This window comes from Larus michahellis, chromosome 6, assembly GCF_964199755.1.
Source record: "Larus michahellis chromosome 6, bLarMic1.1, whole genome shotgun sequence".
Lineage (NCBI taxonomy): Eukaryota > Metazoa > Chordata > Aves > Charadriiformes > Laridae > Larus > Larus michahellis.
In genome coordinates, this window is record NC_133901.1 from 65,607,475 (window position 1) to 65,623,917 (window position 16,443).

Sequence of the window (16,443 nt, forward strand, 5' to 3'; positions counted from 1 at the left end):
GTCAAAATTTTAACTTGGTTTTACAGGAGGATTCATCCATTATTATGATGAACTGCTGGAGATGGAATGGTCACCGTCTGAAACAAAGAAATGAAAATCCCAGCAACGTACTAATGCATCTGTGTAATATGCTTAACTGGTATGACTTGCATTGCAGGAAGAATGTTGTATTCTCTGACAGACCAACATTTCTTTCCTATTATTATAAGATCAGCCTTTTACATTTCATATCTTACCATCTTTAAAAGCCTATAATTACAGAAGCTGATTGAGAAACTATGTTATTTAAAATTAACAGCTGAATGAAATCAACAGAGGCAAAGTGCATTTTTTATACAAGAAAATAGCACTGTAGAAAGAAAGAGTCTGTACAATATTTAAATATTGTATATACATAAAATTATATTGTTCATAACTCATCTTAAAGTTTGTCTTGTTTGTAAACCATGGAAAGCAACACACAAAAAATCCCAGTATTTAGCTTTTAAAGCATTTAGCAAGCAGCAGGAAACTGAATGCTAGCAAGCACGCTTTGTAATTATAGAAAGTATCCAGCCGGATACTGTGACTAGCATTCTCCATAGTCCTTTTTTTTTTATTCTCTCTCTCTTTTTTTTTTTTTTTTTTTTTTTTTTTAAAGCTGAATGCAGAACAGATTTCACATTCAACTAGGGAATTCTGCAGAAGACACAGCAAACTCAATGGCAAAATGCAGTAGACCAGTTCTGCAGTTCTCCCTTGTGGCAAAACTCCTGGCTATTGGAACATAAATCAGTGAAATAATTGATAAAGCTTGTACTTCCGAAAAGTGTCAGTAATGGATTTAACTCATGCTCAACTTAGAAAGGAAGGTTTAGTTTAACAATTAATGTTGTGAAGTTTCAAAATGGTAATGAATTCCAGCAGGTAATCAGGCAGCTCTGTATAAACGCTCTGGAAGTTTCAGCATTTAGCGTGCTTCTACAGGCTAGCATCGGTCTGCCAATCTGGAGCGGGATTTGGATTTGAATCTGAAGTTGTCAAGTCATGGTAGATATAGACTGTAGGTTTCAGAAGTTATATACCTGTAGCATTTGGCAAAATAAAAACTGTTCCAGTTGCAGAAGAAATTTTTGAGGTAAACATGGTTAAGAAAACATTTCCATAAAGTTATTATTTAGAAAACAAGATGCTGCCATGACCATCATTGTGTTTCACCTGCGTTAGAGTTGTATGCTCATAGCCATGTAAGGAATGCTTTATTTAATGCTTTTTGTAGTTTCATTCTCTTGGCTTCTGCCTTCCACCTTACTGGCCATTCAACTCAACCCAGAAATATATTTTACTCCATTAAAATATTTGCTACTCAAAATATATTACAGTACTTCTGATCTGGACATTTTCTCTCTATACGTAGTTTAAATCTTCCTGAACAGCCATCATCTAACTGTAATTCCAAATCTTAACACAGGGATTAACAAGAAAAGAAATATAACCACTTGGAGAAGTGCTTGATAAACCAGACGGGTCAGAGGGACCTCGACGGGCTGAAGCAACGTGCAGACAGGAACCTCATAAAGTTCAACGAAGGAAAGCACAAAGTCCTGAACCTGGGGAGGAATAACCCCATGCACCAGTACGTGCTGTGGGACAACTGGCTGAGAAGCAGCTTGGCAGCAAAAGACCTCAGGGCTGTGGTAGACACAAAATCGAGCGTGAGCCAGTAACGTGCCCTTGCAACAAAGAATGCCAATAGCTTCCTGGGGTACATTAGGAAAAGCATTGCCAGCAGGGCAAGGAAAGTGATTATTCCCCTTTATTCAGCCTGGTGAGACCACATCTGGAGTGCTGGGTCCAGTTCTGTGCTTCTCGGTACAACCGAGACATGGACATACTGGACTGAGTCCAGCAAGGGATCATGAAGATGATTAAGGGATTGGAGCATCTGTCATGTGAGGAGAAGCTGAGACTTTAGACTCAAGAAGGCTCAGGAGATGCTAGCAATGTGTATAAATGCCTGATAGAAGAGGGTAAAGATTCAGCTAGACTTCTCAGAGGCATCCAGTGAAAGAACAAGAGGCAATGGGCACAAATTGAAACTCCAGAAATTCCTTTTAAACTTAAGAAAAACCTTTTTTGAAGTGAAGGTCAAATACTGGAACGGGTTGCCCAGAGTTTAGGCATCTCCATCTTTGGAGATATTCAAAACTGGACCGAGTATCCTGCTCTAGCTGACACTGCTTAGAGCTGAGAGGTTGGACCAGACAGTCTATGGATATCCCCCCTCCAACCTCAACGATTCTGTGATTCTATCATTTCAGATGGAGACCAATAAAAATAAGTTTAGAAGACTCAAAAGGGAAATAGCTTTGTTCTTAATAATTTTCCAAAGTATCATGAAGGTAATGCTACAACTGAGAGCTTTGACAATAAAGGCCTTGTTTTCAAATCGGAGAAATCAATGTAAGCTCCTAAATATATATATATATCCTAAATCTTAATTTTAAGGATTTCTGAGGACTTTCTTTTCAGTGCGATCACAGAATTTAAGAAATATTTCTTTAAGTCATTGATTTTCAGCACTTAAAATTTTGAAAGCACAGGGCAAAATCAAAAGAACAAAAGAATACCATGGACTACTCATTTGTTCCCATCGCCAGAGGATGGTGCTGTTTAAACAGATATTCCACACAGATACTTCCCCTACAACAACCTTGTGGGTTAGCGAGTTTTTCGTGGGAGGAAGAGGAACAAGGCAAAGAGATTACGATTTTATATCTTTTTAACTAATCTCAGGACCCAACAATAATCAGTATTTACTTATTAAAGGTAGATCTTTAAGCATGCTTGAGTAACTTGGGAACTTTTACTACCTCTGGAACTTTTGCTCCCAAAACTTTTTAAGGGTCTTTCAAAATCCAGTCTTTGGTCATTAAAGGGCACAAACATGACATACCCCACCGTACAAGCTGTTCTCATATAGCCTGCTGAAATTCAAGTTGATTATGTGATATATGAAAGTCAAAAAATGGAATAGTGGAAGATCAGTCTCACAAACAGGCTGTGGTGGGGAAAATGGGCAGCTAGTAGTTTAAGAAATCAATACCAACTTTGACACTTTTAGATGTGGCAACATCAATGGCCATGGCTTTGATTTCAGTGTCCCCAAACTGCATAAGTGTTTTGATCTCCCGCCGGTTTGGCACTGAAGCATCAGTTCCCGTGAGATCCAAGCGAAGGGTGCCACACTTTTTCACTCCAGCTTCGGTGATGAAGCTGACATTATCTTGTTCTGAGCTATAGATATTGATCACTATTACTAACTGAGAAGGTTTGGCAGGTGTGTAACTGCGCGTCACAGTTTCTCCAAGGGCTACAGATTGGTCAGCTGAGATAAATTTGTCAAAGACATCAGTGCACCAGCGCGTGCCATCTTTGATTAGCAGCTTCTCTGGTGGATGCTTCCCTTCCACAAACCGATTGAGCACACCCACACCGTAGGTGAGAGGTGAACGCCGCACTTTGATGACAGCAGGGTCTAGACCAAAGAGAACAGCTCCTTTGAGGATGGTGAGCCCCACATCCTGAGGAATGATGACTCGACATCTTGAACCAAAAGCGCTCTGGACAGCTTGTTGGAGTAAGGGGGATTCAGCGAAGCCACCCACCAGGAACAGAAACTTGACATTGGTCACTTCTGGCTTATCAAACACATCACCTAAACAGAAACAGAGCCCATTCAATAAGGAAAAATCTACTACGACAAGGCAATGCAGGCGAAACTCCTAATGTCTGAGTGCCCTGAATGGCCCACTCACATGCACAAGATCTGAAACTGCCACATCTATGCCCGCGCTGCCACTCTCAGCATGCACCACTTCCACTTCTGTAGTCTCCTCTATACTGTATTTCACTGTGAATGTAAACTTACCTCAAAACACACAATATTTCTGAAGTGGCGTTTAAAACAGAACTTTTATTTAGCTTCTACTAGTAAAGAGAGACAGATTTCTTGCAAAGAAATCCTGACAGTCACATTACAGGTAGTAAGGAAACAGTCATCATCTTGCCACTTCAAGTATCAGTAGGATATTCCCAAGCCTAACTGATTCACATGCCCTTTATTGCATTCCAGAGAAGTCACCTTAAGTTAAGAAGTCATATTAACCACAATAAGTACCATCTGCAAAATAATACCTTCTTACATTTTTACAGATGTTCCTTCTTAGCTTAAGCCCAAATCCCCTACTTTCAAGAAAATCATGCGGTTCCGCTGTAGGCTCACCCTTAGTTCAAATAACTGAGGCAGCAGGACTGATTTATCTGTCACAACTATTGTAATTCTAGGTCTCTCCCTCCCTGCTCACATATCAGCTGTTCAGTGCTAGTTGTCTAAGTTGTCACCTCTGAAATCTACCTAATAACTCCTCACATACAGTGAGCAAAGTTGGATATTCCATTCCACATACGATTCAATTACCACTTTGTAATGTGTAGAACAGCAATACTTTGCTCAGTACATACACTCTAGTTAACACAAATCCATTCTTCCACCAGGAAGACTTCAAATAATAAATTTCCCAACAAGCCTATGTCACTTTCCATTACTGCATAAATAAATTCAGTGCTGCTTAAGCCATGCCTGGAAGTACTTTTACCACGATGCGTCATTTATTATTTGCGTTTTTGAGATGTCAGTGATTTGGATGGTCATGAACAAATGTGACCTTCCACTGAGAAGAAATGAACTAGAGGTCTTAATAGCAGGAATAATCGGAAACTAGCATTATTATTATTATCAGAAACTCTGGCATTATTTAGTTGTTGCCTGAAACAGGAAAAAGAAAAGCAGGATCTGGGTTAGTTGGTGCATTTCAGCCTTCTAATGCTCGCAGCCCTGGAAGTACAAAATAATGGAAGCTTTGGCAGTAACAGGACTGAATCACCCTCAATAACCAGTACGAGAACTAGGTAGGAATACATGTTACGTCATGTCCTTTTATTATTTTCCTAACTACTTAGTAGAAAACTACAAGCTTCAAAACTAAATTCCTTGCCCACATTTGGTGGATACTAGGGGGTTGTTTGACTTTCATTCCAGTTACTGGTTTGAAACAGGTAAGCAAAGCTTCAGTTTCAGCCCAGCTGGGAAGTGGAATTACATGCAGATACGTACTAAGGTGCTGAACAATCTGGTCAATCGTAGGTTTGAAAAGAGCATTCATTGCATCCGGGCTCATCCTCAGCATTCCCTGGGAGGACCACTTCACAAAGTCCACACTGGAAAGGAACAGTTAGAAAGGACATTAAAACATTACACCCAAGCACTTGCAAGACACACTAAATAAATAAATGAATGAGTTTACAGAATCTGTGTGCATTTTGCTTGGAAAAAAGTGGCTCACTTCACCCTAGCCCCATACCAACTGAAGCAATGTAAAATTTCAAGGGAGAATTGTTATTTTTGCTTGTCTAATTGTTGTTTTCTTTGCCTGATTGCCTTCTGTAGCGTTACCAATGCTCAGCTGCTTCCTGAAACAGCTGGCAGTCAATCCAGTGCTCGCTCATCTGAAACAGCACTGATTCATCCCCAGAAGGGCAACATTTAGATTATAGCAGTAGCAGGCCAGAGCCACTGGAAACACACAAGAAAAACAAGCAAGTATGGGAAGCCCCAGGAGGCAGATGGGAGCACAGCATTTTTAATGAGGCATAACATTTGTTAAGCAAATACAGGCATTATGTTAGTCCATCACTGATACACATAGCTCAGTAATCTCCTTTTCGTTCATGCACACTATCTGTCACATTTATACTCTTTCTATCCCGTTATCCAATTAATTTCATTTTATTTGAAGGGAATATTTATCATTGTCTCTAAGATTCGCCATTAAGACTATTAATAAGAAGGAGATGGTCTTGTGAGGGGGAATATTTCCAGAAATTTTTAATGATTTCAAAACCTCAGTCTCATTTAGGAAGTGACTCTGAGCTAGATTCCAAGTCATTTAGGCTTAAAGTAAGTACATTTGCCAATAGAAAGAGATGCAGGAGTTTCAGCCTGCATGCTACATTCAACATTCACTGGATTAAAAAACGCAGGAAGAAGCCAAGGTACAGGTACTAAATATCACGTCTTCTGCTCTCAGGTCCCAAGCACTCTGTCCCAGATTCACAGGCTCTCTTGGTCATTCTCTTTTATGCCACTGATCTCCTGTAGTATATAATTTCAAAAGATGCAAAATGCCCACTTCTGCTTTCTCCTCGCTTCCTTTTTCATAGCAGCCCATGATCTTGTCATTTTTATGTAACTATTTATATGGTTTTTATTTTATATTTTTATATTTTTTATTTATATAACTGGTAAAATACTAGAAAAGAAAGCCTGCCATCACTTCAAAAGAAGAATGCTTTCCCCTTGCAGAGCTCTCTGCAGTAGTATACGTTTTCATTAGTGATCTGGTATTGCTAATAACTTTCCTCAGGCCATGAACACATTTATACATCTCACTTGAGATCCTGGATTTGTTAGAGGGCCCGGGCCTCTAAAAATTAAGGGTCTAGGTAACTAACATCAAATTCTGTATTTGAGCTGACATTCCTAATTAACACGTAAGGGACTCAAAATATATGGCAGGAGAAGTCTGGCTTGGATCTGTGCTCGATTGATAATCGTTTTTGTATCTTTTAGGCTCTGGCTGCTGTAAATCTGCGTTTTCCAAATCCTGAAAGTTTGGTTACAAACACTATTTTCAATATAATATTTTTTCAGTATGTGTTGCCACATAGCTGGCAAGGTTTGATATTCTGTAGTATTTGCAGAATATTCTCCTCCCCAGGAAAGTGATGCAGTGGTGGCCTAACAAAAGTCATAGAAAGCAATACCAGAAGAGTGCACGTCTTGCATAAAAAAGCTTTTGCAAGAGATGATTGATCATCTGGAAACTGCACCTCAGGCAATCCCATTTTCTCATCCTTATATTTCATTTTTATATTATTATCTTTCAGTCTACATGTAATTAGGATATTTTAATTATTTGTCTTTGCTACCAGTAGTTAATTCTGCATCCATTTGGGTTCAATTGTCTACTCACTTGCTTTTCCTCAAGGCATGTTCTACACTGTGACCTCGAAACTTCTTGTAATAGTCAATGAAGGAGAAAGGCAGAGTGATGTTTAGCGGATTGGTCCTGTCTGGAGCTGCTGCCCGTTTACGGGACTCAAATGCTATCATCAGATCTACCCAGGCAGCAGGACGCTTGATTTTAAATTGCTCAATAAAATCTTCTCCAAATATTTTACACAGGAGCTTTTCAAATTCATAGTCCACACCTAGAGAACCATATGGCCCACCTGTATTACAAACAAAACACAGCTTTAATATTCGGAACTGCTTATTAGATTTCAAGTTGATGAAATACACATCAGATGATAGACTCTAATAGGACTCTCATGGGAGAAGGTCTACAGAAAGACGTATCTTTCCTAAATGTAACAGCTGGTCTAATACAGAACATAATCTTACCTTTGCCTCACTTTTACTCCTATACCATCACAGCCACTGCAACACTACCGCTATAAAACAGAAACATTTTTATCAGAAGCAGAGCAAAAGGCATCCTTATCCACACACGACAAGGTGTGGGTTGGACTCATATTTAGAAGTAGACAGACTTGATGTACACTGTCCATTTGCTCTTACTAAGTTGTTTCCTGAGGTCTTACAGCCCCCGAGACTGAGAAGGCTCAGTGATGAACCGTACAGATGAAGATTAACTTGGTATAGAGACACAGCAACAAATAACAGGCTGAGTCACGTGCTTAACAGCTTAGCCACAGGACAAAGTCTAAGGGGATCTGGAGCTCAGAAAGCAAATACCCCTGAAGGAATTGCACTTTGTATCTTTGTTGAGGACCAATCATTGCACACTTTTCCCAGGGGATGGTAGACCCTCCTTGTTACGCTGCCTGTGAAATTACTGGAATATATGATTCCCCTTAAATGTAGGGAAACTTCTGTTATGCCAACAGTCACTTTACAAGGATCTTGTTGTGACACACAGCTATTCACATCTCCACAGCACAGCCACGAATACCTGGACAGACCAACAATACACAGGCGAACCCTCAAATGACACGAAGATGACGACTCTACTAGCAGAAGTCAGACTAGGACCATGGCAGGAGTTCATGGGTTGACTGGGAGCGAATAACACAGGAGACGGCAGTTTCTTGCTCTCCCAATGTGAGGTTTACCATCCAAAAGCATCAGAAGCGTTAAGTGATTTACCCATGTCTGCTGACAAGCAGCTAGCTTATGCTAATTTGGAATGCTGGTCTTATTTCGGGAAGAACTGCTAGTGAAATGTAGTGAATAATAAAGGCATACATTTCCTTCACTGACAAGTCAACATATTACGTAAATAAAGCAAGCAGTAGAAGTGACATTACCTGTTGCCTTGTATAGCTCCTTAAGATGTCCTTCAGGGAGCCTGATCTGATGGACAGTGATATCCACTGTGCCTCCTCCACTATCAACAACGATGTAACGGTCACCTAGTTTGCCAAAGGAATAGGCAAATGGTATTTACATTAGCGTTATCACAACAGCATATTGCAATGAAAGCTTCTCAGGGGCATTAGCACCATGAGAGATAATGACTTACTGGAAGTCATGAATGTCTATGCTGAAGACTTGATCTTTATTAGTAATTATAACACAATGACTGATAACAAATATGAAATTCAGATGTCAAAGGCTATCGATGTAGCAAAGATGAAAAGTAGGTTAGTGGGCTTGCTCGTGCTGCTGGTGTACACTCTACTGGGCTACTAAATTAACACTATGGCATATTTACAAGGCCTATTCTGAGGAAAATATTCTGTTTGCATTTTAAAAGCTAGATGCCTTTCTACCATCTCCTTAATAAACCATATTTTGCTAGAGCATATAGAATTGCAGTTCAGCCTTAGTTCAGCCATAGCATATAGAATTGCAGTTCAGCCTTCAGCCACACACAAACTTGTATTTTTTTTCTTTTCCTATTTATAACCATGGGAACAATGCAGCGCACAGTACATTTGTGGGAAACACAATGTTTGCCCGCATTATAAAACCAGCGAGAGCAAAGTTTATTCAAGAAAGGACACTACCTTCCTCCAGTTCGGACCAGATCTCTCCTATGACATTTTCCACCAAAAAGGTACGACTCTGTCGATTACGACGGATGTGTTCCTTAGCTAGTCATTGACAGAGAAAAAAAAATCACCGAGTATAAGAAAGCATGAAGAAGTTGATATCATAAGCTGCAGGAAGCAAGTGCAAGCAGGCTGACAGATCCGTACATACCACTTCTTAACAAAACAAATGAACACTAATTATCACATTAGAATCAGGAACACTATAACCTTGTTCCTAGAAAGAAGGAAAAACGTTTTTCAGCCACACTGATCTTCCTTAATACTAACTGGATTAAAACCAATAACTTAACATGAAAGCTATAAACGGGTCAGATTTTTTTTTTTTTTTTTAATATTCTTTTTTATAAAGTGCTGCCTGGAAGCAGGCGGGCTGGCAGCCAGCTGTGCTCGGCGCAGCCCGTGCCGCCAGGCGGCAGCCCCGGCGCGCTGCCAGACCCACTGCGCAGCCCGGGGCCGGGGAGACTCTCCCCACCTCTCCAAAAGCCACTGCTGATTGTGGGTTCTTGGGCAAAGATGCCTCCTGAGCCTTTCAGAACATCGGTCTGTTTCAAAACAAGCAGCCAAAAGCACTGCTTCTCAGATGTGTAACTTCTTAAGGCCACAGTGATCACCAAGTCTGACCCTCATAATATTTTAAATATACACCAATTAAAAATTAAGCATAATCTAGCAATACTATTATAACAATCAGTTAACTCACAAGACTTAATTGCTACTTAGACATTTAAAAGATGCAGAACAGTCTGTGAAGAGAAAGCAGAGTAGTGAGAGCCTTTCCTATTATGCTTTAATCAACCTCTACAACTGTATGATAAAAAAAAAAAAATCTTTCCCCCTGTAACCTTCATTCACCTTCAAAGGCACTTCTATAAAACACTACGGAAGAAGAGAGGCATCCTGTCATGCCTGAAAATACCATTCTTTATGAAAAAAAAATCAGCACGCAAATCACTGAATGCTTTTTGCTTGTTTCTATAGTACCTATCATGAGAAAAAGGCCAGCGGCTCCACTTGCACCCCTACCCTCCCCATAAAGACCCTCTGATGCAGACATTAGCCTGGCTGCGCTGACTTAGCAGCACACAGCGAGAGCTTCAACGACGAAGCATTCAGTGACAGAACAAGCACCAGGTCCAAGCAAGGGCCTGACACAGACCCCACAGAAGTCAACGGGAGTCCTTTCGTTCACTTCTGCGGGCTAAAAGTGAGCACAACAGCCAGTCTTTAACTACGACTGAAGTAAGGTTATCCTGGCTACTATGAACAGTAAAATATTTGTTTTGACTTCATTGCAATAATATGGTCCTTGGAGTGCTTCTCTCTGTTTATATTTAAAGGGTTTTTCTGCTTAATCTGTTCTCAACTTGTCTTGGGCGCCTGCCATGCCTTTATGAAATTTTAATTCTAACCCCATATTAATTCGCTCCAAACTTTGTTTTCATTAATTTTGACACAAAACCTTTCTCACCCCCAATAGCTTTTACCATACAAAGTCAAGAAGGAGAATGGTAACCCCCCTCGTCCAAGCATAAGCCCGTTAGCAGATATCCATGATCCGACAGATTCTGCCCAGCTTCAAAACCTTAACGGGAGAAACTCTTTTCTTTTATTGTTTTCCCAGAGGCAAATCCCTGTGTAGCCTGAAAGCGAGTTCATGTAAGATCACATGGAACTGGAATGGTTCAGGACATGAATGAGGGGGACAGAAGGCGAGGGGCCCCTCAAGGGACTGTGTCCTGTAAAGGGACTGTGTCCTGTGCTCTGTGGGGGCCTCCTTAACACTGAACACATCTGACAAGTGCTGGCTAGGGGAGGCACGGACATCAGAAATGATACAGTGATTCCGTCTACCAAAAAAAAATAAAAATACCCTCCGGTAACCACAGGAATAGCTTTACTATTTTAATCTTCCATTTGCCTGTAATGTTTTAACCTAGTAAATGTGATAGGATACAAATTCTTCTGAAAAATTCCTTCTGGGATAGATTGACACACTAGCACCGATATCAGTGCAACTGTTACAATACACATAGATGGGAAATCTGACCTGATATGCAGCAAGCACAGCTTACTGCTTCTTCGGTTTCCTATTTATTTTTTTTCCTATTTTCCTCCAATCTCGGGCAGGATATCAAGCTTAAAAATCTTTGGTGATGAAGGATCTTTTGGCAAGTGACTGCCACTGTGGCCGAATCTCTCTCTCCCATTATTAGTCAGTCTTCAAACATTGACATTAGCAAGAGATCCTAGGTCAAAAAATCAGAAGTGCCACATCTAGTTGCTCTTCTATAAGTAAATTCATGGCTGTATTCCAGTACTTTGTATTCCCTTGAGTGTTGAAAATAATTAATCATATTTCATAAAGATGACATCAAAAAGCATTTGCCAAAACTCTGGAACGCTTCAGACTCAAAGCCTCATTGCAGATCCAGTTATGTGACATTGCTTCAACAATATAGCTAATTGAACAAATAATTGTTTCTAACAAATTAAATTAAAAAAATGATCCAACATGAAGTATCGATTTCAATCAAGGCAGAAAAATACTGTTGTGAAAATACCGTGCCCCTCCTAAACGACTCCCACGACATCCTAGTAAAGGCAAGGCAATGAAGCTACCTGCGTGCTAAAATTCAAGTGCACGCAAACACGTCTGCTGGATCAATGCCTAAACTAGTTTAATTACATTAAACAGCAAAATAGTTTATTAAAGCAAACCGATGCTAGCCTGAAACATTTCAAGAGAGCAAAGACAACAAGAAAAGCTAAGAAAACAGCCCTCATGGACAAAGCAAACTTAGGCATATGAATGTAAAGAAGTGAGTTAATAGAAGCAGTACCCTGTGTAAATCCGGTTCCAATAGTGTCACTTGGGCTATACCCATTGACAGGCGCCCTGCTACTCAGGTCTATCATCTGGTGCAGGCGGAGCTTTCGGCAGTAGATAGAGGCAGCCTCAGGTTCCAGGGCAATGATCAACTGCTCGGGATTTTCAGGAGATGCCATTCCTGCCTGTGAGAGAGAATCGATCAGAGAAATGGGGTGGGAAATACTGCAAGTGACCAAGCCTTTCCCCAGCTCGCGGTTTCAGCTAGGTCAGCCCTCCGAGTTCAACGCGTAAAGAAGCTGCTGCCGTTTGCTAAAGGTCTTGGTCTGGGAATCCTCCTGCCCACAATGTATAGCACAACTTCACAGGCTGGAACAGGGAAGTACGCATGCTCTTACCATGCTACGGGTCTAACTGAGCAGCTGTGTGCGTTACGGGTGGAGAAGGGAAGAAAGACGTTTTGAAACCTGTGATGAATGGCCTAAAACCTGAACTCCTAATTAACCTGTGAATCTGCATGCTAAGAGGGGCCCCAGCCTCCTTTAAGAAATGAAGGAACACTTTTGGCCTCTCCTTCCCACAATGATACTTTAAGTACGCCTTTCTTTATATCCCAGATACATATAGTCCTTGCTGAAATGGACCCACACCATGTAGCTTACTAGGAATATAGGATGCACTTTGCCAGTAATGCATCTTTTAACTTAAACCCAACATTTTCCATTTCAAAATCCATCGCTTTTAAGCACATTTACTTTTGTAACATCATCAAAATGCTCTGTATATTTAACGGCTTGAAATACAATAGGGCAGGTTCCCTCGAATGTAATGAGAACAAGCCTAAAAATAACCCCACATTATACAATCAACATTTGCTATTCTTTCTATTTGCTTTCTGGATTTTCAGCCTCCAGACACATAGATTTTCAAGAAGCCACAAGTTCTCATGTAACCACATCACTCTCAGAGCTGGGCTTACAGAAAAATATCAGAGAGCAGTGGACAAAATCGTGTTCTCCTTTCTTTTCCCCTGTACTTCTCCCTACTGCATGATTTTCTATTAAGATGGGTAACAGCATCTTTCAACTCTTTCTGCTCAACTTTTAGTTTACCTGCTGTTGTTTTTCAGTTAAGTGCCTGAGTACTAAAGCACGCTAGCAAACAAATAAACATAAGAACATTTTTTTGCTTCCAGTCTTCCAGCAAACCTCCACATCAACTCATACACATGCACTGGGGTGGCTCCAGAGCATCCCCAAAACAAGGCAGATTCACATGGAAAGACTGAAGACCTGGATCAGAATTTGGCTTCCTGCATACAGCTACACTGTGGGAATTGCTGGGTGGTTTACACTTGCAGCTAGAAACTCAAAGTAAAGCTTGTTCAAAAAGCAATAATGGGGTTAAAACTTGGAGACATAAAACTGTCCTTCACATTTACTGACTCATTTTACCCTCTCCATCTTAGTACAATAAACAGATACTTATGGAAAGCATCTTCCTCATTGTTGATAAAAAAAAAAAAGGAAAAACAACAACAAATAAATAAGAAAGTAAGAGTTAAACTAATCGTGGTTACTCATTATTTTAAAAGCACACCTCATGATTCTGATTATGGTCACTTTATAACTTTTACTGCTGTTGGGCAAAACCTTCTTCAATTACATCTACTGGACTCAACAGCACGATCTGAAATTAGTAGAACTATCTGGGAAGGAGAATATTCTGCAAATACTACAGAATATCAAACCTTGCCAGCTATGTGGCAACACCTACTGGAAAAATATTATATTGAAAATAACGTTTGTAACCAAACTTTCAGGATATGGAAAAACGCAGATTTACAGCAGCCAGAGCCTAAAAGATACAAAAAAAGATAATCAATCGAGCATAGATCCAAGCCAGACTCTCCTGCCATCATACCACTTGCATGCAAGCATGATGGCAGGCACAGGCTTGCATAAAGCTCTGGAGCGGTACTGGGGATGAAGATGAAGTTCTTACATTGTGCCTTAGTATAAACCCAATCTTTCCTCCAACCGTTCTGGATGTATGAGGCACAAGCACGGCCGGCTCCATGCCAGCTCACTTCAACATCACTTATCTCCAGCTGAGCTCTTCTATACACAAAGCTCTAATTTGTTGCATTAGAAAGGGCAACATTCAAGATACGAATCCATACTTGGTCCCTGACAGATATTTATCTAATCTGTTAAAGAATTCCAAAAATGTATGGTCTCTGCACACAAACTATCTCAGCCCTTTACTCTCTTTGACTTTGGAAAGTTTTGCTAAAAGCCTCATCTGAATCTTTCTTGCTGCAATTTTAAGGCCAGCACTTCTTGCCCTATCCAATAAGGGCATGGAGAACAAATAGCTCCCCACTACCCTGCTGCAGCCTTCACATATATTAAATCCACTATCACGTCTCGTGAGGGCTCTGAGTCCGAGCAGCAAGCGGGTTTTTTTAATATCCAGCAACGCGGATGAACTCAGCGTGCTCAGTCTGCTCCGCTTGCTGGGCATATGTTAGTAGCACAGTCAAAGCAATGCTTAATCTTGTGTCTAACCTAAAGAGAAACTAAAAGAGAAAATTATATTTTAGGGAAAAAATAGTTTGTTGCCGAGGGTATTAAAATCCAAAGGCTACATCATAAAGATGCAGAGGTGACAAGAACTGAGCTGCACACACAGGGAATGCCCCGCTATTTCCTAATTTGAGAAAATTTGAAAAATTTGAAAAATTTCCTAATTTGAAAAAAAAAAAAAAGAAGATTGTATTAATTGCAAAGTCATTTATCTGTTCTAGGGGGGATTTTGGTAAAAAAAAAAAAGGCTGGTTCTGCTAAAAGAAAGCAGTAAACCACTAACAATAACACTTGGTTCCTCCCCTCCTCCAGCAGCTGGCTGTACCGTGAACTTTTCCCGTTGCAGCCTGCACGTCAGGAGAGGAAGGCAGTGACCTGCAGCGGATGGACTCAGATCCACGTTCTCAGACCCTCCAAGGATAGCAGATGCTATTCTTGCTACTTTTTCTCTCTAGATATTATTTTAACATACTCAAAATATCTCCTGCGGAAAGCATTTGACAGAAATGACAGTTTTTAACAGTTCAAAGCACAGCTGATCCTAACAGTATTTCATGAAGAAAACGTTGGGGGTTTTTTTGTTAAAAAGCTTTCCTTACAGAGTTTGAAGGGCCACTTACAATGAAAAGTGTGTTATTTCACATCATAAAAAGACCAAAGGATCTTGTATAGTGGAAGGTACTAGGCATCCAACATATATCTATTTTTATAGGTACATATACATATATGGGTACATATATATGTATGTATTGATATTGACTATTTCATACCTTGTGTATGTACTATTTCTACTTAGATCACCAGAGATAACACATTACATATATCTCTACGCAGCACGGAGAGAATGGGGGAAGAGGAGACGAGAAAGAAACATGAACACAGACATACATCTGGGGAGGCATGGAGCAATGAGGTTGCTTTAATACAAGCTCTGAGGAGATGACGACTTAGGAGGCAGTACCTCTGTCCCATCATTATAACCGAGGAGAAAAGGACAGATAGGAGAAAAATATCAAGCATGCAGAGAAAGAGAAGTGAAAACAGCAGGCAGTCAACACAAAGAAATGGTCATGCAATCGCTAAAAATATGAACTGTAGAAGTTTGGGAATTTGACATATTTTACATTTGCTCCCTACTATCTGCTTCACTCCATGCCCTTGCCCACGGCTGCCCGAGTACTACTGTAACTAAGAACAGAGGTTCACAAGTTAACAGGCTTGAACGGGGCAGATCTAAACAATGTCTCGGTATTCAACATTATATAGATCGTTCTGGCAGTGGGACAGATGCGTCTCCTTGCTTTTGCCTAGGGCAGCTTATAGCAGACTTTATAACAGAGCTGTGTCTTGACTTGAGTCTGGGAAGGAGATTTTCTTTCTCCCATTATACGCACTAGCAGTATAAACCCAGTCATCACTTATGAAACATAAAGGAAGCAGACAGCGGTTTCACCGAAAAGGCAAACGTGGAAAACCCATCGTGGAATTACAAAAATCCTTTGAGCATCAGAAGGTTCTTAGAAACGAATTTATTTGCAGGATATTGCTGCATTTATATGCCTGGAAGAAGCAAGGAACACTATGAAAAGAACTACTTTAAAAGATTGCCCCAAACTCCCTTTGCTCATATGCCTGAGGACTAGGGTTCCATGCTTTGGGAAGAGAACTCCCAGATTTTCACTCACTCCAGTAAAACAAGTCTGTGAGCTGGTGCCAGTGCATTGCTGTTCATCCGCCAAGACGCATCATCGTCAGCAAACCTCAAAGTGCTTCAAAGCCTCACATACTACAGCACAAATAACTTTACCATCCAGATGCAGGTGAATTCTCAACCTAGCACACAAGCTC

At 40.4% G+C, this 16,443-nt stretch overlaps 1 protein-coding gene across 2 annotated transcripts in view; it reads right to left on the bottom strand.

Annotated features, from left to right (window-relative positions):
- Window positions 1-636: 636 nt before the first annotated feature.
- Window positions 637-16,443, bottom strand: part of HSPA12A (heat shock protein family A (Hsp70) member 12A) — a 56,505-nt gene continuing 40,698 nt past the window's right edge. For both annotated transcript variants that reach the window (XM_074591237.1, XM_074591236.1), the window contains exons 7-12: window positions 12,021-12,192; window positions 9,133-9,219; window positions 8,431-8,535; window positions 7,074-7,332; window positions 5,156-5,259; window positions 637-3,697 (exon numbers count right to left, since the gene is read on the bottom strand). In XM_074591237.1, the coding sequence (XP_074447338.1) occupies window positions 3,063-3,697; window positions 5,156-5,259; window positions 7,074-7,332; window positions 8,431-8,535; window positions 9,133-9,219; window positions 12,021-12,192 (1,362 nt within the window). In that variant the 3' untranslated portion in view covers window positions 637-3,062. The remainder of the gene's footprint in view (window positions 3,698-5,155; window positions 5,260-7,073; window positions 7,333-8,430; window positions 8,536-9,132; window positions 9,220-12,020; window positions 12,193-16,443) is intronic.